The sequence below is a fragment of the Terrapene carolina genome, unplaced genomic scaffold (genome assembly GCF_002925995.2).
Source record: "Terrapene carolina triunguis isolate 2854851 unplaced genomic scaffold, T_m_triunguis-2.0 Scaffold88, whole genome shotgun sequence".
Classification (NCBI taxonomy): Eukaryota; Metazoa; Chordata; order Testudines; family Emydidae; genus Terrapene; species Terrapene triunguis.
The window spans coordinates 18,183,215-18,206,202 of NW_020664439.1; the positions used below are offsets into that span (position 1 = coordinate 18,183,215).

Below are 22,988 nucleotides of genomic sequence, written 5' to 3' on the forward strand. Positions count from 1 at the left end.
CTATGGCTGAAGAAGCTCTTTGCACCCATTATTCTTTGTATTGCAGTAGTGCCCAGAGGCCCCATCCCCATTGTGCTTAGTTGGCACTGTACCCACCTAGCCAGATGGTCCCTGCCCTGAAGCGATTACAATCTAAATCTATGAGCAACAACTGCTGGGGGAGGGTGCGACAAACCAAGGAAATAATGGGATTATTTTATCCAATTTGTTTACAAGGCGCCCATTCAACGTGCAACCTCGGGGCCAACTCAAGGCAAAACCCAGCCCAACCCACTACAGACTTTTGTTTCGGAGTGAAAACCATAAACTTCCCCCACGGTTTCCACTAGAAGCCCCCCGTCCTGCCCACAGGCGTCCCACTCGCCTTCTCGGTACAAGCCCGTCCAGCGCCCACCCTCAGCCCCGGCACTGCGCTCTAACCGGCCGGCTGGCGGCCCCGCTAGCCCGCGCGCGCTGGCTTTGGGCATGGATAGAAGCCCCGCCCAGCTCTCCTGAGGGCGGGGCTGTCACGGGCCGCGGGCGTCACTGCACGGGGAGGCCCAGCGTGGCGAAGAGACAGGAACTGCCCCACCCGGCTCGAACCTCGGCATCAAAAGGGCAGCAGCAGCAGCAGTGCTGAATCGCCCGCGCGACAGGAGGAAATGCGTATGCGTCTGCCGCTCTGCTGGCCAATGGGAGAAGCGGAGTGGGCGGGGCGGCGCGGCGAGGTGCCGCCTGCCGGGGCCTCCGCTCCCTGCCGCACAAGGGACAGGGCTATAGAGGGAAGGGGCAGCCGCCTCCTCTCCTTCTTGTTAGCGCGCAGCGCAGGTGGCGGCGGCGGCACTATGGCGGCCGAGGATGGTGACGGCGAAGGGGTCCGAGTGCTCCAGAACCTGCGGGGGAAGATCTGTGAGTGAGAGAGCGGGGAGGGGAGCGGGGCCTGGGGAGGGGCCGGCCGGGCACGGACACTACGGGGGCCTTTCTGCCCTGGGCTGCCGCACTGAGTCACCGCTGTAGCCCTGGACCTCTCTCCCTCGGTCCTCCCTGTGCGGGAGCTGTCCTTTCTTCCAGGTTTCCCTTCTGTCCGCGCCCTCTTCCTGCCTCTTGGGGCCGGCTCCTGCCCCGGCGTGTGGGGCGGCGGTGGCTGCGAAGGGGGAGAGGAGGCGTCTCGGGGTGGGCGACTTTTGCTGTGCTCCGGAGGGCAAGGGGTGTGAAGGCTACAGGCAACTGGTATCTTAATGGAGGCGCTAACGAGGTACGGTAGGGGATGGGCAGCTCTGTGGGTGTGGGCCTGGGGTGGCACGGGTGTGTATGGGAGGTGTGGAGGCCTCTCTGGGGTGAGCATGGGCACAGGCAGCTCTGTGGGGTTGGGGTGGTATGGGTGTGTGTGGGAGCTGTGGAGGCCTCTGGGGTGTGAAGGGTGGGCATGAGCATGGGCAGTTCTGTGGGGTTGGGGTGGTCTGGGTGTATGTGGGAGCTATGGGTTATGGGCTCTCGGGTTTGTGGGGGGCATGGGTAGGGGTGGCACTGGGGTATAGGTAGAGGACATAGGGTTGTGGTCGGGCAGGGTGGGCATACATGGGGGTTGTAGTGGGGTATGAGTGGAGGGCTTGGGAATATGGGGGTAGGGTGGGTATGGATGGGGGTGGTACTGGGGTTCACTCTGGGTATGGGTGGAGGGCTCTGGGTGTGTTGGAGGGTAGGGCAAGCATGAGTAGGAGATCAGCATTTCTGTCTGGAGGTGGTGGATTAAGTGTTCCGACGGGCTGCTGTCTGGATGCATCTCTGGCAAAGGAGTTACTTAGGCTGCGAGCTGCGTGGATATGTGCAGAGGAAGCTGGCAGTAGGAGAGAGTGAGTGAGTTATTGAAGTAAGGGCCTGTATGCAGTTGAGACAGAAGGACTTGGTGATGAGGAGCATGACTGACACATGCAGAGTCAATTGGCACTGTGGAAGTTGTTCTTGGGAGGAATGGATTTCTGTTTGAGGGCAGAGAATTAGTTATTGGGAGCAGAAATGACACATGCAGAGGAAATTGACATGTAGTTGAGGGTGCTGTTGAGTAGTTGGAGTTGAGATGCTGCAATGAGTGCACGTTTCAGTGAAGCATTTTTTTTTATGCCAACAAACAAAAACTCCGCTCCACAAAACCCTAGGCATAAGAGTCTATTTGTCAAGCAAATCTTGCGAAATTATTGATGTAGCAGGAAGTTGGTACAAGGCTACTCTGGAAACAGTAACTTGTGTTTATGTGGGGTGGGAGGGGGGAGAGAGAGAGAAAAAGATAGTCAGATTTTTGTTGGTGGATGAGGAAGGGCTGTCATAGCTAAAACTGCGTGAATTCAGTAACCTGGAAAACCAAATGATGAATGTCCTAAGACGTGAGGGGAGGGTGAAGAGGGAGACAGATAATGTGTGATGCGACTGACAAGGACTTCAAAGCAGCTAAGAGAGGAAACAGGATGTGTGGTGGCTTCCTGAGGGGTTATCAAAATGCATTCATACAACTCAAATGTAACCCATTTATTTCCTTTCTCACGCATTTAATCAATCTTTTTCATACAGCAATTAATGAGAATGAAATGCAGTATAATTAAATTTGGCAATGGAGTAGAATTATGGATCTATTATAAATATGTTTGGATTTATCAGTGTTAACTCAAATGGTAAAATACAAACAACAAAAATTTAGAGAAGAATTCGACAATGTAACATCCAATTCTGCAAAATCATTTAATATTTTTTCCCCCAGGGAAAATGTTATACTGTATTAAAATTCACTTCGCTGTACAAAACGTATTTGTATTTACTTAAAAGATGCATGTAGAGGGCTAGAACTGCTATTACACAGAGGGTTCTTGATTTATTTTATCTGTTTAGGAGTTTTATATTCTCACAAGAAGTAATTCTTCTGCTCTACTCCGCGCTGATTAGGCCTCAACTGGAGTATTGGCGCCCAGAACTGGACACACCTTTCAGGAAAGATGTGGGCAAATCGGAGAGAGTCCAGAGAAGAGCAAAAAAAAATGATTAAAGGTCTAGAAAACATGACCTATGAGGGAAGATTGAGAAAATTGGGTTTGTTTAGTCTGGAAAAAAGAAGACTGAGAGGGGACATAACAGTTTTCAAGTACATAAAAGGTTGTTACAAGGAGGCGGGAGAAAAATTGTTCTTCTTAACCTCTGAGGATAGTACAAGAAGTAGTGGGCTTAAATTGCAGCAACGGAGATTTAGGTTGGACATTAGGGAAAACTTCCTAACTGTCAGGATGGTTAAGCACTGGAATAAATTGCCTAGGGAGGTTGTGGAATCTCCATCACTGGTGGTTTTAAAAGCAGGTTAGACAAACACCTGTCAGAGATGGTTTAGATAAATATTTAGTCCTGCCATGAGTGCAGGGAACTGGACTAGATGACCTCTCGAGGTCCCTTCCGGTCCTATGAGTCTATGATATGAAGTATGCATCTCCATGGTTTATAAGCACCATATGGGGTAGACCCTTCTCTTAGCTTTTGATTTCTGTATTTCATTCTGCAAATTAGTTGTAATGCATAAACATAAATTGTGATATCTTGGCAGTTTAACTGATTTTTTTCAGTAAATATTTGAGAGATCATTTCCTATTAAATTAAATTTTGAGTAAAGAGCATACTTTGAAAGAACCCAAGTGCATTCCCAAACTTGATATTAATGTCTGAATTTGACCTTTGTCAATGGAAGACCAGGTCATGAGGATAGGACAGTGTCTTGTGTGACTGGAGTGGGGGAGAAAAGGGAGGAGATAGTATTACTGAAAGGCTGTTGCCTAGTTTTGCATGCTCAAGAGGCAAAATCTTAAGGTTTGGTTAGGTTTTAGTATTTTTCTCTCTTGAGATTTCAGGTGTATGTAAATTGATTCAGAAGTAAGGTAAAAACAGCTTTTCTTGTGATACTTTGGTACCACCAGTCCTGGTAAGGATGCGAAATGGAAAAGCAGTTAAGCATTTAATTCTCTTGAGCCTCACAGGATCACGTTTGAGTCTTTGTGGGATGGAAAACAGAGAGTGGCTTTTATTTTATTGTAACCAATATATTTATTCCTGATGATTACCCCCCCCCCCCCAGATTTTACTTGCAACTAATAACACCATAGTTAGAAGGGCTTTACGCCATGGAAGACTTGCGGATATTTCTTCCTTAACACTCTAAATCCAATTACCTCTGACATATATTTGATGATTCGAAAGTAATACGTGAAATTCCTTAAAATTGGTGTTGAAATGAGTTTGTTTCCTCTCAGACCATATGTTCTTAATTCACCCCACAGTGATGATGTAACTGAATTTAATGGCAGTCATTTACATGGCAAATAAACTCAGTATTATGACTTCTGCAGGATTCACACAATACAGGGCATACAGTTTGGGATTATGGGTCAACAGGTGTAGCCCTTTGCGAGAAGAGCTGTTGTTTGCAGGTGAACCTGATGGAAAGAGGTGCGGACATTGCAGCGTGGAAGGAGCATTGTAAGCTAGAAAGAGGTGAAGGCGGGATAACTGGAGTGAAGCTGGACTTTGCAACCAGGGAGAGGAAGAGTTGAGATGATAGTGTGTTGTTGGAAAAACTTTGTATTGTGATGGTAACTTACATTTTTTTTTTCCTAAGTGAGTACTGGATGTTTATTATATTATTACTCTTTTGTATACATTGTTGTTGTTCCTTCCACATTTCTGGGTTTTTCCTTTATAAAGTTTGAAATTTAAGGTTATTTATTGTGTTGGCTTGCGTCTGTCTCTCTTCACAGTTGGCATAGCCTAGCTGAGACCTGGGTCACTGCAGTTGGCATCATGAACAGGATAGGAAGAGTTCAAAGCAGGAGATAACCATCTTAGAACAACAAGAGTCACGGCAATGCAGGGGAAAGGTCGACAGGAGGGCAATTCATACCGGCACCCCTAACCATGCCACATTTCTTTGGAGCATCCTTGTTGCCTAGATTTTTCTAGAGAAGACTATTGGGTAATTTAAGGCTGCTTCAGCTGATGTTCAGATTGCATAAGCTGCCAGAAAGACAGAAAATAGAGATTCTGCTGGGGCAATTAGAGGATGCAGCTAAAAGGGAAATGCGAACATGGCCGGAAAATGTAAAAGGGACTGTAGAACAGGTATTTGGAAGGCTAGGCTGTATGTTTGACATTCATACCTTGTCAGAACTGAAGCAGAGGTTGTTCTGCACAATCAAGAGTCCAGCAGAAAGTGTAAGCGAATACACGTTGGAATTACAAGATGCTTTGCAAGCAATAGAAAAGTTAGAACTACGTGAAGTCCAAGATACTGATTAAATGCTGAAGAGCAAATTTGTTGAGGGACTAATATAATGATACTTGATGGAGGGAACTATAACTAAGACAGAATCCAGAAATTTCTTTCTAGACTTTAAGGATGCTATAAAATTTATAGGATGTAGAGAACCCACACAGGACAGTTGAAGTGTGTCCACTGCATGGATACAAATGTGTCATTGCCTTGTGGTCTGGAGGTGGTGGTGCAGGCTAGCCAGAAATCAGAGGATGGTAATTCTGGAATGGAAGACACTTTTTTAGAGAGAATTTTTAAAAGGGATATAGAGGATTTGAAGAAAGCACTCCACTTAAGGAGAGAAATTCAGCATATGACACTGGATTTGAAATAGGAGTTCCTAGCACCTAGACAATACAGATGCAGGACATGGGGAGTCAGAATGGATATAGGACAACAGATAAGTTTGATCATGTTGGCAGCCCTATTTGCGGAAGATGCAGTGAGGTGAGACATATAGAAAGGATGTGCATGTCTCAAAATTCTAATGCCATGTCTTGAAACACAATGCCTCGGCAGGGGAGGGGTCAGATCTCAGGGAGACAGAGAATAGACCTGAATGACACACAGGGCAGGCTACTGTTATGGGGAGCTGTCCGACTGTGTTGCTTAAGAATAATGGGATAGAAATATGGTCCTTGCTGGATGCTGGGTCTCAAGTTACCACCTTACACAGCTAATGTTTTAGGAAACATTGGACTCTCAATTGGTTGAGTAGCAGGAACAGGGTGAAATTGGTAGCAGGAAATGGTTTGGCTATCCCACGTGTCGGCTATATAGAAGCTGAAATTCAAATTGGAACTAGTAAATACCAGATCAAGTTTTTGTGTGTGGTGTGTTTTTTTTTTTTTTTTTATTTGGTAGCAATGTCAACAGTGATTGTTTACTCGCAGTAATCATTGGTATGAATCGACTGCAACATTGTTACGAGGAGTGTTGCAAGTATTAAAGCAGTGGTCCTCAACCTTTTTGTGGCCAGTAGCACATTAATGTTTCCATAAGAGTGTGGCAGGCGCCAACAATTTTTCAAGGCTTATTTATATTTGTACATTAAATAATACGAAAAACATCATATTTAATATTGCATAATATATGAATCCAGAGAGAAGCCGCAAGGACAGAGAACACTGGCGCCCACAGCCCCGGAGTTCTCTGTCCCCGGCAGGCGCGGGGCCGCAGCTTCTCTCCCCTGCTGGGCACTAGGCGGGCCCCGTGCCTGCCGGGAACAGAGAACACCGCACCCGCAGCCTGAGTTCTCTGTCCCCCTCAGGCGTGGGGCCGCGACTTCTCTCCCCTGCTGGGCACTAGGCAGGTGCACATAAATGCCCCGGCAGGCGCCATGGCGCCCGCGGGCATCGTGTTGGAGACCATTGTATTAAAGGATCAGGGCTAGCAGCTTCCCTCATCAAAACAAAGTCTTGAAGCATATTAGACCTATACCAAGTTATCAAAATTTTGCCAGTCAGTATGGGGAAAGTGAGAATAGAATATCTGCATCCCATCAAGCAGCACCCAAATACAGAAACCATTCTAATTTGTAAAACAAAAGTTGGTCTACAAGGTCAGATTGTATTGCTTTACAGAAGCCTTGTTTGGGTAAAGGAGATGCCATGGTGGAAGTCTTTTCACAGTGAGAAAATAATTAGTACTTGTTAAGATTCTGAATTATGGAGTCAGACCTATGACACTATGCAGAAATCAGGTGGTTGGGCATCTGATGCACATAGATTAGGAAGACATCTTGGAGCAATTGGTTGAAATTGTTCCGTAGTTTGAGGATGTATCCCAGTGGTATGATGTACTGTATCTGGGTGGCACACCAAAAATCCGGATGATGTTGTGAGAGCGCTTTTTCATGTTTCTTAATCAATTGTACTGATCTTTCTATCTGCTCTGCAGGTGCTGAAGCCATTCCCAAGTCTGTGTCCTTTGTCCAGGTGTACAGATGTATTCCACCATCCTGGATCTCTTGTCTGCAGGTGTCCTACCTCCCCAACCTGTTCCTTGGACCCCAAGATATCTTCCCAACCTTTGCCCATCAGATACCCAATGCTACCAATTCCAATAGACCTGGGGTGGGCAAACTATGGCCCGTGGGCCAGATCCAGCCCCTCAGGGCTTTGGATCCGGCCACAGGATTGCCCACCGTGGCACTGCGGGCCCCGCGCCACTCTGACACCACTTCCTTGCGGCCCCCAGGCGGGGGGGGGCAGAGGGCTCTGTGTGTTGCCCTTACCTCCAGGCACCACCCCTCGCAGCTCCCATTCCCCGGGAATGGGGAACTGCGGCCAATGGGAGCTTCGGAAGAGGTACCTGGAGGCGCAGCAAGGGCAGTGCACGCGGAGTCATCCGCCCCCACACCCCTAGGAACCATGGCGCTTCCTGGAGCGGTGCGGGGCCGGGGACAGGGCAGGCATGCAGGGAGCCTGCCCTGGCCCCAGTGCGCGCCGCTGCTACCCTGGAGCCCGAACTCCTCCTGCGCCCCGCCCCCCAACTCCCTTCCCTGAGCCCCCTGTTGCACCCCTCCTGCACACCAACCCCCTGCCCTGAGCCCCCTGCCGCACCCCTCCTGCACCCCAACCCCTGAACTGAGCCCCCTCCGCAGTCTGCACCCCTCCTGCACCCCAACCCCCTTCCCTGAGCCCCCTCATACACCCTGCACCCCTCCTCTGCCCCAATCCCTTGCCCTGAGCCCCTTCCTGCACACCACACCCCCTCCCACACTCCCTCCCTCACCCCAACCCCCTGCCCCAGCCCTGTATACAATTTCCCCACCTAGATGTGGCCTTCGGCCCAAAAAGTTTGCCCACCCCTGCAATAGACCATTAAGAGTTTCTTTTGGATTAGGATGAAGGAAGACATCATCTAGTGGTGTCAGAACTGTGAAACTTGCAACCTGAAAAATAAAGTTGGCAGTTTCGATGGAGCTTGCTTGCATCCTATTGATAGCAATGGTCTATTGGAATTGGTAGCATTAGATTATTTAAAATTGGATGGGATGGAGTTACGTATGTGCTTATCATGACTGAAATTTGTGGTGGAGGTACCTGTGAAGGATTTGTCTGCTCAGAGTATAGCCCAGGCCTTCTGAATCTATTTTGCAAGGCTTTATGGTACACAACAGAAATGTTGAGAGTCAGGGAGCTGGGTTTGAGTCCCAGTTGTTAAAGAACATTGTACACTTTATTAGAGAGGCAAGATGGGTGAGGTGATATCTTCTTTTGGGCCAACTTCTGTTGGTGAGAGAGGATGTGACTACACAGCAGCAAGACACCTGCGGCTGGCCTGTCAGCAAACTCCGCTTCATGGGGGTTGGGTGCAGGGCTGTTTCGTTGCTGTGTAGACTTCTGGGCTCAGGCCGGAGCAGCAGCTGGCTCCCCCAGGCCTCCTTCCCCCTGGCAGGGGCTGGAGCAGCCCCCAGGCTTGCCCTGCAGCTGTGGTTCTGCCACCCCTCCCCACCCCACCCACAACGCCTCCCCCCTAAGATTCAATTGGGTATTTATGGCATAAGTAATGGGCCTTGATTTTGTTTCTTTCCCGTGACCTGTCAATGACTTTTTTACTAAAAATACCTGTGATTAAATTGTAGCCTTAGTAATAAGCTATAAATCCAGTGTCCCTGTTCAGTCCAGGGTTTTTGGTGGTTAGCAGGGTAATGAATTTAAGCTCTTGGGCTCAACTTTTGAAAGTGTTGTGCAGGGTTCCTTTGAGGATAACTGGTAGGTCAGATATAGAGTGATTGCTTTGTGAAAAGTGTTCACCCACCGGTGATAAGGTGTTTTTGTCTTTTATCATTTTCCTGCTTGAGCTTATATAAGAGTGTAGTGATTGTTTGGTTTCCCCCACATAATTATTTCTGGATTTAGTGCACTGGATGAGGTATACCACATGTTGTGATAGGCATATGTAGGTCTCATGGATTTTGAAAGATGTGGGTGGGAGGGGTGTTGATCATTGTAGCGGTGGAAATATGTTTGCAGGTTTTATATTTGTTCAGACAGGGTCTGGTGCCCCTTTGAGTTGGTGTGTCCTGGTCTGTGGGAAGCTTGCTTTTGATGATGAACTTGGAAAGGTTGGGTTCTTTTTTTTTTTTTTTTTTTTAAGGCTGGAAGAGGGGCTTCAGGAATAGGTCCCCATCAAGTATGGGTTGTAGTTGTTTGATGCCCAGTATGGGTTCCAGTGTGAGGTGTAGGCGACATCTAGGGGTGTGTGTTCAGGATTTTATTTCTGTATTGAAGCAAGTTCTTTTGGGGTATTTGCGTGGCCTGTTCTGTGACCTGATCTACTGTTGTAGTGGAGTGTCCTTGTTTGGTCAATGCAGTTTTAAGTATGTTAAGATGTATATCTTGGACTTTGTCCTGAGAGCATATTCTGTGGTATCTGAGGCCTTGTCTACACTGATACTTTACAGCACTGCAACTGTCTGACTCAGGGCTGTGAAAAAACACCGTCCCTGAGTGCTGCAAGTCTCAGTGCTGTAAAGTGGCTGTGTAGACAGTGCACCAGCGCTGGGAGCTATTCCCCTCATGGGGATGAATTTTTTTTTTTTTTTTACTGTGCTGGGAGAGCTCTCCCAGCGCTGGTGCTGCGACTACATAGCTACGTTAAAGTGCTGCCGCGGCAGCACTTTAATTTTGCTGGTGAAGACATACCCTGAGTATCTGGCTGTAAATTGGGGTGGTTATTGGATCTGTAAAGGTAGGTGCAGTGAGCCATGAGTTTCTTGTATATGGTTGTCTGTGGGGTTCCATTGTTGAAGCTGATTTTGGTGTCCAGGAAGTTGATGCTAGGATGGGAGAATTCCAGAGAGAGTTTAATGGATGGGTGGTGCTTGTTGAAGTTGTGGTGGAAATCTATGATTGAGTTTAGGCAGTCTGTCCAGAGGAGTATTAAAATAACATCTATGTGTCTCAGGTATATAATTGGTTTTGTAACACATTTTGTCCAGAAATTCTTCAAGGTGGCCTGTGAAGAGATTGGTGTATTGGGTAGCTGCCCTAGTTCCTGTGGCTGTTCCCATGGTTTGGGAAAAGTATGTGTTTGTTGAATGTAAGATTGTTGTGGGTGAGGATGAAATGGATGATTTTGGCAGTGTGTTTGGGGTGGATATCTGAGGGTTGTACAGTGTCTTGTAAATATCTGAGGCAGGAAGCTATGCCATCATTGTGAGGGATGTTGGTGTATAGGGAAGTAACATCCATGGTGGTGAGGACAGTGTTCTGAGGGAGGCTGTTAATATTGCAGAGTTGGTGGAGGAAGTCAGTTGTGTCCTAGAGGAAGCTGGCCCTTTGTGTGGTGAGTGGTTGGATACTTTATGGCAGTCATAAAATGAAAACCGCATATTCTGCAGACAAATGTGTGAAAAAATTAATCCAATTATAATTGGGGAACAGAGCATCTGACTGGTGAAGTTGACCATTAGGATGCTGACAGAGGGAAAACAGTTTGGGCGCCCCGGGTCAGAAACTATCATTCACAGGTGGACCTGCTAAAAAGAAGTGCTGTCATTGCAGCTTCCAAGCAAAGGAGCATTGTAAGTTGGAGAGAGGTGAAGGTGGGACAGCTGGGGTGAAGCTGGATTTTGCAGCCCTGGAGAGGAGGAGTTGATTCTCTCTTGGGGTGTCAGTTTGTTGCTGAAAAACTTCTTTTATTGTGATGATTTACAGTTTGTTTTCCTAAGCGAGTATTATTACTACTATGCTGTTTATATTATTAAAGGGAGAGGGGGACCAGAAATTTAGCAGGAACAGTAATATACATTTTAAGGTTATCTCCGTTGTGTTGGCTCATGTCTGCCTCTAGGAGCGCCGGCAGCTTTTCTGCCGTCCTAGGTGGCAGAAGGTCCCACCCCGAAATGCCACCCCCCACAGAGGCAGCGGAAAGTACCGCCGCTGAAATACCGCCGCGGTCGCCGCCCCCCAAATTGTAGTGCCCTAGGCAACCGCCTAGGTCGCCAAATGGGTTGTGCCAGCCCTGTCTGCCTCTCTTCACAGTAGCGATAGCCTGGCTGAGGCCTGGGTCACTACCGCATTACGTCAAACGAGACTACATTTCAGTAGTGGATGTAGTTTGTTCCTGTATGGCTAGTTCAGTGCTTTTGGATTCTTTGGAATGAAAGGTGTTATGTTTAAATATTAATTCATTTAAATCTCTAATTCAAGCTGCCATGTTTAGAGGAAGCATTGAGCATTGCATGTATGAACGCTACCCACAATACTTTCTGCTGAGTGAAACTGATTGTCATTTTATAATTCTGGTCTGTCTTACTCATTAGTAGTCATTCCTTATCTTCCTCTGCTTGATCCATTGCAAATGCATGTCACTTGATAAAAGGATTCCATCATTCTGCTTGGCTAAGATGGCTCATTAGGTGCCGAGTACAGACTTGTTGGTTGTTTTGCTGCAATACCTACATTTAACAGGTTAAGGAACTAGTAGATGAAAGCATGTACTGTCTCATGGATGTTGCAGTTTGGCTATGTAATCCACCCTCTGTGTCCTGTGTTTTTGTTTTTGTTTTGTTTGAAAGCAGCCTCTGGGTATGTCTGCACTGCAAATAAACACCTGCAGCTGGCCCATGACTCCGGCTTGAGCGGTAGGACTGTAAAACTGTGGTGTAGATGTTCGTGACCTGCAGGTTTATGGCCCCCCAGCCCAAGTCAGCTTACATGAGCTAGCTGCAGGTGTTTAATTGCAGTGCAGACATACCCTATGTGGCTGGTGAGGGTAGCTTGCTTTCTTGGTGTTTTCCGTGGTCAAAGCTTAGAGTCGTACTGGTAACAGTGCCACTGTATAGCAGTATGTATGGGAACTTCTTTTCACTTTTGCACATTCTGTGTGGCTTGGAATCAGATAACTCCAGTACTTATTGTACCTTCACACCACTGTGCCTGTGTACTGTTGCACCAAACACCATAGCAGGAAACGCATTCACAAAGACGTTCACAAACCACAGTAATGTTAAATATGCTAACACTGTGCAAAGCAGTGCGTATTAGTGAACAGGAAATAATATAGAGAGCTAGTATTTTGGGGCTCTTGTTTCCATGTGCTATGTTGTTGGGAGCAATGTTGCTGTCAGATGGCAACTCTGTGCACAAACTGGAGGCACAGCCACTTGTTTGTTAACCCACATAGCTGTTGTTCTCCTCTTCTCTGACCAGCTGTCACATTTCAATTGCCACAGAACCTTTGGACTCTAACATTCCGCCTGATTCCTGTAGGGCCCAGTGATGGCTTATTCTGAACAAAAAGAGCACTTAACCATGATTGTAGCTGTTTCCATCGCTTCATGCTGACTCAATAGACATTGCGGGTTTCAGAGTAACACAGAGAGAGAATCCCATAAGATTTGTGTTGGTGGCAAATGAAGGGTGTGTGATGTTGTGAGGGGCTGTGTGTGTTTGGGGTTATTTTGTGTGCTGGTTGTGGTGGTTTTGAAGAACTATGGCAGTTGGGCCATATAATCCACCATCTGTGGAGTCTCCCTCTGGCAACCAATGAAATTGTTGCATGCAAATTAGCTGGAGAGTAAGGGTGTTGATTGATTGTGTTACTTCTATGGTCTAGGACTCTTGGCATGGCATAAATGCAGACCTTACTGTAGCTGTATACTTTGAGTGTAATCATAAAGTCAAAATGGCTGAAAAATTAATAATTGGATGGTATCCAAACATGAAACCTAGTGATGATTCAGCCTGGTGATAGTCTGAACCAAAAAAGCTCTCAACCTACAGCTTTGTAGCTGTTTCCATTGCTTCACACTGACTGCACATACAGTGGTGTTGTAGCTGTGTTGGTCTCAGGCTATTGGAGAGACAAGGTGGGCAAAGTAATATATTTTACTGGAGCAACTTCAGAAGAAGAACTCTGTGTAAGCTCAAAAGTTTCTCTTACCAAAAGAAGTTGGTCCATAAAAGATATTACCTCACCCATCTTGTTTCACTAACTGTACAGACATTTTAGGCTTTAGAGTGACAGTGCAATAATCCTGGAAATTTATAGATAATGGGGTGCTAGTAACGACTGTTATTTCTGATACTTTGTCACAATGCTAATACTACTAACTCTTGCAACCTGACACTAGTATGGGGATTTTGAATTATATTTAAATGTAAAAATTGTTGCTTGATCAGTGTTCCAAGCTTTCCCTTAATTTTATTTAATCTGTTTTATATAAAAAGTACATTATGAAGTGGGACAGCTTTAGGTACTGTGTAGGAGCAAAACCTAATATTGCTTTTATCCAGAATGCAAGCCCATTATAGCATACATAATTAGTCTTGATTTTTTTATATTCAGTATTTTCCCTGAACTGAAAACTTGAGTGGTTATCAGGGTGAATAAAAATGATTTTTTTTATATAAATATATTTAAAAAAAATAGGAAAATGTTTATTTCAATCAAGTAATTTTTTTCTTTTTAAAAATAAACCAATTAAAGTTAGTCTGTCATAATTTCAAATGTATTTTAAGGTCTAAATGTACTAAATCTATAAAAATACTTTAAATTAAAAAAAATTCAATCTCTACATGTCTGCTTCTGAAGTTTTAAGGAAAACTAGCCACTCAATTGCTGCAAACAGCTGGAGTCAGAGTGTTAAAATGCTAAACGAGATTTTGGCAGCAGTAACCTCTGCAGGTGCAGAATTTTCTTCATTTCAGTTTGTTCAACTAGTTCATTCAAAGTTGAGAAACTTATTGGGAATTGAAAAAGTAGGAAAGCTTGTTTTCCTCTTCCAATCTATGAATAAAAATTAGGTGTTAGAGGATGAGATCTGCTAGTTCTAAAATGTTGAAGGACATGGTGACTAGAAATTATTAATTCAATTCACTAAACAGCAGAGAATATTTTGGTTTAATAAATTTGTTAGTTTATCAAGACATGTTTTATATTTAAAATTTTCTTATGTATCTAGCATATTTTCAGGTAATTTTATTTAATAATTTTAAAATGCTGGTTTTGTGCATTTTAATTGAAGTCCAGGTTCCATCCAAATGTAATTTGACACACCCCTTGAATAAAAAATAAAGATCCACTAGATAAATGTGATTCACCATTTTCCAGCATAATAAAAAAATGTAAAAAACCCCATAGGTATATTTAGTCTTAAGTTTGTAATTATTTAAGTGTATGTATGTGTGGCAGGCTGCAAATCGACATATTTTAATGGTTTCCAGCCAATAATAATTAATCTTTCTTTAAGAAAATAACTAAAAAGTACAAATCCAAAACAAGATTAAAATTGAGGATTTAAATCGAGGTTGCTACTTGCTGCTTTAAATTTCTATTAAAATTGGTGATTTAAATCACCTTAATTTAAATCAACCCACCTTGGTGGCAATGAAGCAAGTTTCAATTTCCTGAGAATTATAAAATTGCACTTATTTTGAAAAGCAATGAAAGGCAGGTTTGGACACCATTTTATTTTGATATTCGAGTGAAATATATCACTAAAAACATTAATCTAAATTCATCAGAAAAGCAGTATGTTACACACATTATTTGTCCTCAATAGTTAATTTCAGGCACCAGACCAACCTGACTGATGAATTGATATTAGACCAATCAAAACAACCAAAATAAATAAAATGTTACTATACTATGCATTTTATTTTTCACTATTTGGATCATTGTAGTATTTTTCACAAATTTGAATGATAAATTTAGCATTTTGGATGTAAATTTGGATGTGACATTTTTACAATTATGGTACATTTCAGCATGGAAACACACTTCAGCTCAGCATATCCCAAACTTTTGAAAACTTTGCTTCAGAAAAACAATTGCATCCCCTCCCTGTGGAAACCTCATCAAATGGTCTTAAAGGCCTACTACCGATGTTATTTTGTACATCTCACATCTTCTGATCCCTTCCATCCCCAAAAGCTAATTCTTTGATCCTTAAGAAATGCTGGTGTAGATCTTCATAATATACTTTCTCTCCTTACATATTTTGGGCAATAAAATAGGTAACCATGTAAACTTTTGAAGTACTATCACAGCCATCCTAAGTTGTATTCATTGAATGAATGAAGATCTCTGCATTGGTTGTACTTGCTTCACATTTTGAAGTTTGGGGTGTCTGTCTTATTTTTAGGGTGTCTTTTGCAAGTATAAGAGCTAGAGACTCTTTAAAGGAAGCTGAGACTTTTTTTGTTTGTTTTATTCTTTGAGTTTGGTGTCATTTTGTTACTCACGAGTGGAGTTGTGCAAGTCATCCCAATGAGTATAAAACCTGTGTACTACATTGTGTACCCAGATTAGAAATGTTAACTTAAAAAAAAACAAAAACCACTCCCTACCGCCCCCTCTCCCCCCACTGTACCCTGCCCTATTGTAAAACCAGGCTGTTTTCATTACTATGAGTAGCTGTACAAAACTTGCAGAGAGAGAAGAAAATCATACATCTTAAAAACCATTAAATTATTTAAAATAGATTTTCCAACATACCTTGATTTTTATTCCTTCATGGGTATATACATATATGTACACACACCTCACAGGCATAGATAGACGTCACTGCCATAAATGGAGTGGTTGCACTAGCTATGTGATGAATCACATGTATCGTGCCTTTGTTTGCCCTGTGCTCATTTGTCTACTACCTCTGGCATAGCTACATCTAATGTTCTAAAACTATGCAATTTCAAAATGTCCATGTACTTAAAAAAAAGAAAAAATCAGAAGTTAAAATAGTGCCAATAATACTATAATATAGATCTATAATATTTTTAATAATATGTATATTAATTTTTCAGTAACATGTGGCATATTGAGACTGGCTTTTATATAAAGCTTTTAGTGGTACTTAGGATGACCTGCATAACTTGCTCTAACTGGTCTACTCATGCATGTATGTTTATTGGAAACTACATAAAATTTATATCACATCTCAATAAAGGCACTGTAGGGATTGATTACTAGTTTCAGTTTCATGGGAGAATCTTTCTTTCCCTCAAACAGTTCTAAAAAGTTAGTTATGATGCTGTATATCAGGTGACATTCTGTCCCTAATGCTGCTTTCTAGGGCTTTCCACATCAGTTGACTGTAACCTTGTGTTCAGTATTACTTTTTGGGGTTTTGTTAAAACTTATAACTCCTTAACCTAAACCACCATAAAGAGAATTGTTAAGGGACATATCTGCGTATGTTGTGTGTGTTTGTTTGTTTGTTTATTTATTTATTTATTTATTTAAATGTCATTGACATTCCTGGGGACAGCTACAGAACACGTGCATTGCTGGAAAAGCACGTACCATCATTGCTGTATCTGAATCCTGACTTGGATAGATCACTTTCTGTTCCTAGTTAGTGATCACTGCAAGACAGCAAGTTGCAGTCTTTCAGGATGCAGACATTTTGTCAACTTGCAACTGGACTAAGACAAGCAATAACCCTTACAAAATCTTCCAACCTTCCCAGTATGGGTAGGCACTTTTACTTGCATGGACCTCACAGTAGTGACTGTATCTCAAGGATTTTTAAAATAGGTAGAAATTACTAGGGTTACCATACGTCCGGATTTTCCCAGACATGTCTGGCTTTTTGGGCCTCAAATCCCCGTCTGGGAGGAAATCCCAAAAAGCGGGACATGTCCGGGAAAATAGGGAGGCCGGCGGGGCAGGGCTGGGGGCCGGCGGGGGCGGGGGCCGGGGGGGCTCGGGCCGGGGGCCGGCGCCCCAGGGCCCAAGCCGGGCGGGAGACGCCAGGGCCAGAGCCTCTTGGCCTGGGCCGGCCGGCTGCCAGAGGGAGTCGCTCGGCTGGGGGGGCCAGACTGGGCCGTGCCGCACCCCAGCCCCAGCTTACCTGCTGCCTCCCTGTTTCAGGCTTCTCGCGAACATTTGATTCACAGGGAGGGGGAGGAGCAGGGGGCGGAGCGTTCAGGGGAGGGGGTAGAGTTGGGGCGGGGCCAGGGCCCGTGGAGTGTCCTCCTCTTTTAAAATTTAAAATATGGTAACCCTAGAAATTACAGACTTGTTTATAGGGTTTGGGGGCATGTGTGGGTTTGAAGAACTTTTATTGTGGCGGGGGGAGGGACAACTGTTGGGGGGTGAAAATGTCTCAGTTTCAGTGCCAAGAGGGAGACAAGACAACCAGCAACAAATTGACCAGGATGGAACCAAGCCAGTTAGCCATAAGGAGAATTGACCGAAATCAAAGTCTTTTATGACCTTTCCACTTAACTGAAATCTTGAATGATCTTTTCCCCTGGCCAAATCCCAGAGCCTCTGCTGAGTTCTTCAACCTTTTGACCCCATTGACTAAAAATCCTGTCCTTGATTATCTTTCCAGGCTACTTGCTCTCTTGCTTATTTTTCTGTTGCCCTCTTTCAGAAGGCTATTGGGGGAAGAGAAAAAAAACAATACTAGGAAAATAAACTATTGTTTCTTACTGAGAATACATTGATACTGTTAAGTAAAAATGGTTCACGGTTGCATACCAAATGGAGCTTCAGTGATTAAGATCTTCTATAATGAACCAACTTAAACCAGTGTATATTTTAAAAAACAAAAATACTGTCAAAGTTTCAGCCAAATCGTATATTTGTCTTATGACTTTCAGCCAAATCATAACTAAGATGAGACTTCTCTAGGGAAAGTGCACATGTTGCAGGAAGTGGTATTATTGAAGCAGTGTGTTAATGAATCAGTGTTATATTTTTTTCCTGAGTCAGTAGTGAACCATTTCTTTAGTATAGTGTGCTTTTCTGGTAGTTTCCTTCTGGATAAAATACAGCACAGAAGTCCTGTCTACTTGTGATTAATTATCTTAACCAATTTTTGCAACAGTAGGGAATGGTTAATTGATTTCTTTATATATTCACCCCCAACTCCTCAGTAGTGTGTGTGTAATATATAATGGTATATTAAGTTTTTTAACAAAACTGCTGTGTGCTGCTAAACAGTTGCCTTGTGCCATCCATAGGTAACTCCGTTATAGTAGTGGGTGAAATAATTTGTGTGTGTGTATAAGATCTTGTGCTCATTTTGGATGAAAAGTGCTATACATTTGTAAATGGCTGGATATTAATTGCATAAAAAATTACTTGTCTAATGGTGTGACAGGGTTTCTGGGGTGAAACCTGGACTGTGGGACCACAGAGGCCTCTGTCCCACCAACCTGGGATCTCTCTCTCTCTCTCTCTCTCTCCCTCTCTCTGATGCTGTGTCAGGCCTCAAACCTCTTGCAGGTACTGCACTTACACAGACATTCATAGGCAGGAACACACCCAGCTGAGTTACTCTCAGCCATTCATGAACCAACAGAGAAGCTGCAGCCAATTCCCCCTAGCTCCCCAACTTTGCATCCCAGAACTATACTGTCTTGCACTGGTCAGAAGCCTGGCCAGTGCAAGTTCATTACCCAGTCTGTCCCTCCCTTGATGTGGAGAGGACACGCCATTCGCTCTTGTAAACTGAGCTGAGATTTTCCAAGCACTTCAACCAAAACACGCTCTTTTAGGTTAAATATAAAACAGATTTATTAACTACAGAAAGATAGATTAAGTGATTATAAGGAGCAGGCATAGAAATCAGAGTTGGTTATTTAAGAAACAAGAATAAATTCTCATCCTGACAGATGGTACATAAAGGTCACAGATCATCAATACACAGGCTGGGATTGCCTTCCAGCATGGGACCACCATTCCCCAGTTCAAAGTCTTTTTCCTCCAGATGTGTTTCCAGGTGTTGTGTTGTGGAGGGAGTGAGGTCCGGTGATGATGTCACTTCCCCTCTCTTTTATAGTTTCTTCCAGCTTACTGGAAAGACCTTTTTGCTGTGACATGGGGGTCAGTCAATTCCCCTTTGGTCAAGCAGTCTCCATTGTTTAAGTGTTCTCTCTGAGAAGTCTCCATTGTACACAGTTCCTGGGATAGTGGATTCTTTCCTTGATGGGTATTGATGAGCTGAGCCATTAACCACTGTCTGGCTACTCCATTGTTGTACCTGAAAGGCTGGTTGTGGGTGTTCCCAACCTCACAACATATTTCAGTAACACACACATACCAAAACTTCATAACTTCACATACAATGATAGTACATACAATCCACCAGGATATTAATGTTCAACAGATCAAGACTTAAAAAAAAAAAAAAAAAAGACTTTGTACAAAATATTATTGACAGTGGTGAATATGGAGGTTCTAGGGTGCTGCTCTGGGGTAGAGTGTTACAAATGGTGAGTCTAAGATTTTAGTGGCTGGTAACCTTATTTTTTTTCTCTGTTTAAAATTACTTCATTGCTTATTAACAGGTGAAGCCAAAAATTTAGTGCCATACTCTGGACCCAACAAAATGAGAGACTGTTTCTGTACCATAAACTTGGACCAAGAAGAAGTTTTTCGTACACAGGTGGTTGAAAAGTCTTTAAGGTACATCTACATTTTTAGACTTAAGTTTCTGTGAAATAACTTCAGCGTTGTACGAGATGGATAGATTGTCTTGTGTGGGTTTTTTTTTTTTTTTTAAACTGTAGTTCTTATGTGCCCCTCTCTTCTCTACATAATACAAAATATTTGCCTAGCTCTGTTTTTCATTCTTCTTGTTTGCTGAGTAGTATCCCATCTACTGTGTGTGTGGCGTATTGTGTTTTTTAATGAGTTGAGAGCTGTGATCTGGACAAAACTGTCTGACTTGTAAATCTTGAGAGTAACTAAAATGAAAACAACTGGTTCAAAAGCACTACACATGTATTTAAAATAAAGAAATGCCTACTATATTCTGAAAATCCTTGCACAACCAACTTATTTTGGTTAACTGAACATTCTTCTTCAGGATATTTTCAAGAGAAAGAGGGCTGCACTTGTTCTTTGGTCTCTTCTTTTACTATTTCTGCCTTCTGTATTCATTATTCAGCCTTCAAAGTAGAATTCTAACAATAGTATCTGAATCCTGCAGAACCTGTTTCTAGAGTACAGGAGTTCAAATTTTCCCACTCAGTCTTCAGTTTTTTTGTGATATCTCCTGATTTGATATTGAGATCACTCTTGAAAATCTTGTTTCTTGGACGTGTAAACTTATGTTAACATAGTATAGTTCTTTAGTGACTAGACCAGCCACTTTTCCCGACAAAAGTTACATTGGCATAAAGCTGCTGTGGTTAGTATATCACTTGTGTGCATACATACTTGGCTTCTTTCATCAGCACGCTGCATACTCACCAGTAGTTTGTTTTGATGCACAGTGTAGTGCACTATGAGTTAATATCCTAGTGTACAACTTGCCACCATGCAGCACCCTCTTTTGGCAATGCATGGTGGGGCAGAAACAAGTCGTGTAGAGGTGACTAGGACAATGGGGTCAAGTTCCCAACATGCAGCTTTCTCCACCCCATAATACCATCTCTATCCCATAATTTTCACGTGTATTTCAAAAATCCCACAAACCTGCGAAGGACTTGTCACCCTTTGCCATTTCTCACAGAAGCATGGGGATTGCACAGCTCTGCACTCTTGTCCTGAGTATTGCAAGCATAGGACACATGATCGTCCGGTATTTGGAGAGCTGCAAGAAGAGCCACGGGGAACATGACAATTTCCTGGAGGTCAGATTGCTGTGAGACAAAGCGAGGACCATTTCATGATTGTTGATGGCATTCATGGAGCACCTGTGAACAGTGGAGCACTGCTTCTGGGCCCGAGACACGAACACTGACTGGTGGGTTTGCATCGTAATGCAGGCTTGGGATGACAAGCAGTGTGCATGACTGCTGGGACTGACTGAACTGCAGTGGAGTCTCAAATAGGTCCTGGTTCATGGCATGGCTGGGTTTTCCTCTCCCCCAGTCGCATGTCCCACTGCCTCGTCTTCTTTGCTGTTCACATCAGGGGCCTGTGACTTAGGCTTCTTGGAGGTACCCACAAACACATGCAGGCTTTCTGCCAATATGGCATGTAGTTCTTTGTAAAAATGGCAGATCTGCAGCTTGGCACTTGATCAACTGTTGGCTTTACTGGCCTTCTGGAATGCTGCCACAGTTCCTTTGCTTTCACATGGTGGTGCCATGATGATCCCTGTCATATCCCTTCTCCTTCATCTCTTGTGCAGTTTGCTCATAGATTTCTGCATTTCTGTGGATATCTGTTTGTTCTGTAGTTGTTGCATAGCCTCTTCAGACGGGCCCAGGAGATCCAATATCTCCTGTCTACCCCAACTTGCCCATCTGGAGTGTGTCAGCTGGGCAGTTGTGCACAACAATGGAGAATTGCTAGGTGTGCTTGCCAAGCTGGATAATCACAAAAAGGCACTTCAAAAATTCGCAGAGCTTTAAAGGGGGGAGGCACCTTCTAGTCTCTGTGACCCCTGGCAGTCAAGGTCACAATTGTGACCAGAGCAGTCAGTGTGAGGCATTGTGGGAAAACTGCTGGCGGACTATTAGGCATGGTGTTACCTCTGTCAACCCTACATTTGTGCTTCATCGACCTCAATATATCGACCATGGCTCAACGCCGCTCAGAGGTGGGGTTACTTTGTCAGCATAATGGAGAGCTTACATTGATGGGAGACGCATTTAAGTGTAGACACATGCACAACTAGGGCGACCTAAGGCAGCTTACGTTGACCTAATTTTATAGAGTAGACCAGGCCTAGGTAAAGTTCTCCTAGTTGCTATATACGCTGGAAATAAGCTTCTGAAATCTTGTCACCAATGTTGAAACATAGTGAATGTGCACATTTCTATTTGTTTATATATACACATATACAATAAAGGTTTATAGCCATTCTTTTTAAGTCCACTGGAACTGTAAGAGTTCAGCTCTATTGGCCATATCAAAACCTTTACAGATTCAGTGCACTTAAAAACAGAGCTTTTCCATGTTAACTTTTATAAGAACATTTATATGGTGGTATCCGAATCTTGTAAGTATCTCTTTAGTAAAAAGAGGGTTCTCCTTTTTAACCTCTTAATATAACTACATTAATGAGACCATTAGTTCCATAGTACAGTTGTGATGGAGCACTCTACTCACTGCTGGATGACACCTCCTCCTGGTCATTCTGGGGATTAGTGTCGCAAGGTCAACTCCCCTTCCTGCTGTTGTACTCGGTCTCTCTGTCTGCAGCCCCTCTCTTGGTCCATGAGTTACTACTCTTCATGTTTCAGCCCTACAGCCAGGTCACTATATGCATTTTCCCCTTCTGGGATACCAAAGTCTGTCTTCTCATCCCAGGCAGTCTTTTCCCTTCACTGCTTCAGAGTGTCACTTCCTCGGTAGCTGGCAGGGGAACCTGGCCCCGCTCTCTCTTCTGGCTGAGGGACCTTCTAATCAGCAGCCAACATTTGTTCCCTTCTAGACCTTACTGCCTTTCCCTGAGCCCTTTCCTTACCATCCGGCACCCTTCCCGTCTTTGGGTTTGCCAACCTTACTATTCCCTCCCAGGGAGCAACTGCAGGCTACTTGTCTTGGTAGCCCCAAACACTCCTCCCTTCTCCCAGGGAGTCACTGCAGCCCCTCTCTATCACTCAATGGCTTTATAGCAGCCCTGCCTGTTCCTACACAGGTGAGCTTCCTCTAATTAGGGATTTCCTCTCAGCCTTAATTTTCCCAGCTTGCAGCCCAATAGGTAAATTGGCCCATCTGAACACTCCATCACAACAATATCCATAAAATTCATTGTGTGTGTGTGTGTGTGTGTGTGTGTGTGTGTGTGTGTGTGTGTGTGTGT

General features: G+C 44.0%; 1 protein-coding gene across 4 annotated transcripts in view; it reads left to right on the top strand.

The window, feature by feature from the left end:
- The first annotated feature begins 756 nt into the window (after positions 1-756).
- Positions 757-22,988, top strand: part of RASA2 (RAS p21 protein activator 2) — a 101,706-nt gene continuing 79,474 nt past the window's right edge. For all 4 annotated transcript variants that reach the window (XR_003369710.2, XM_024210966.3, XM_024210979.3 and 1 more), the window contains exons 1-2: positions 757-888; positions 19,576-19,693. Coding sequence is in view for 3 of the 4 variants with exons in the window: in XM_024210966.3 (XP_024066734.2) it covers positions 825-888; positions 19,576-19,693 (182 nt within the window). In the remaining variant the exon portion in view is untranslated. The remainder of the gene's footprint in view (positions 889-19,575; positions 19,694-22,988) is intronic.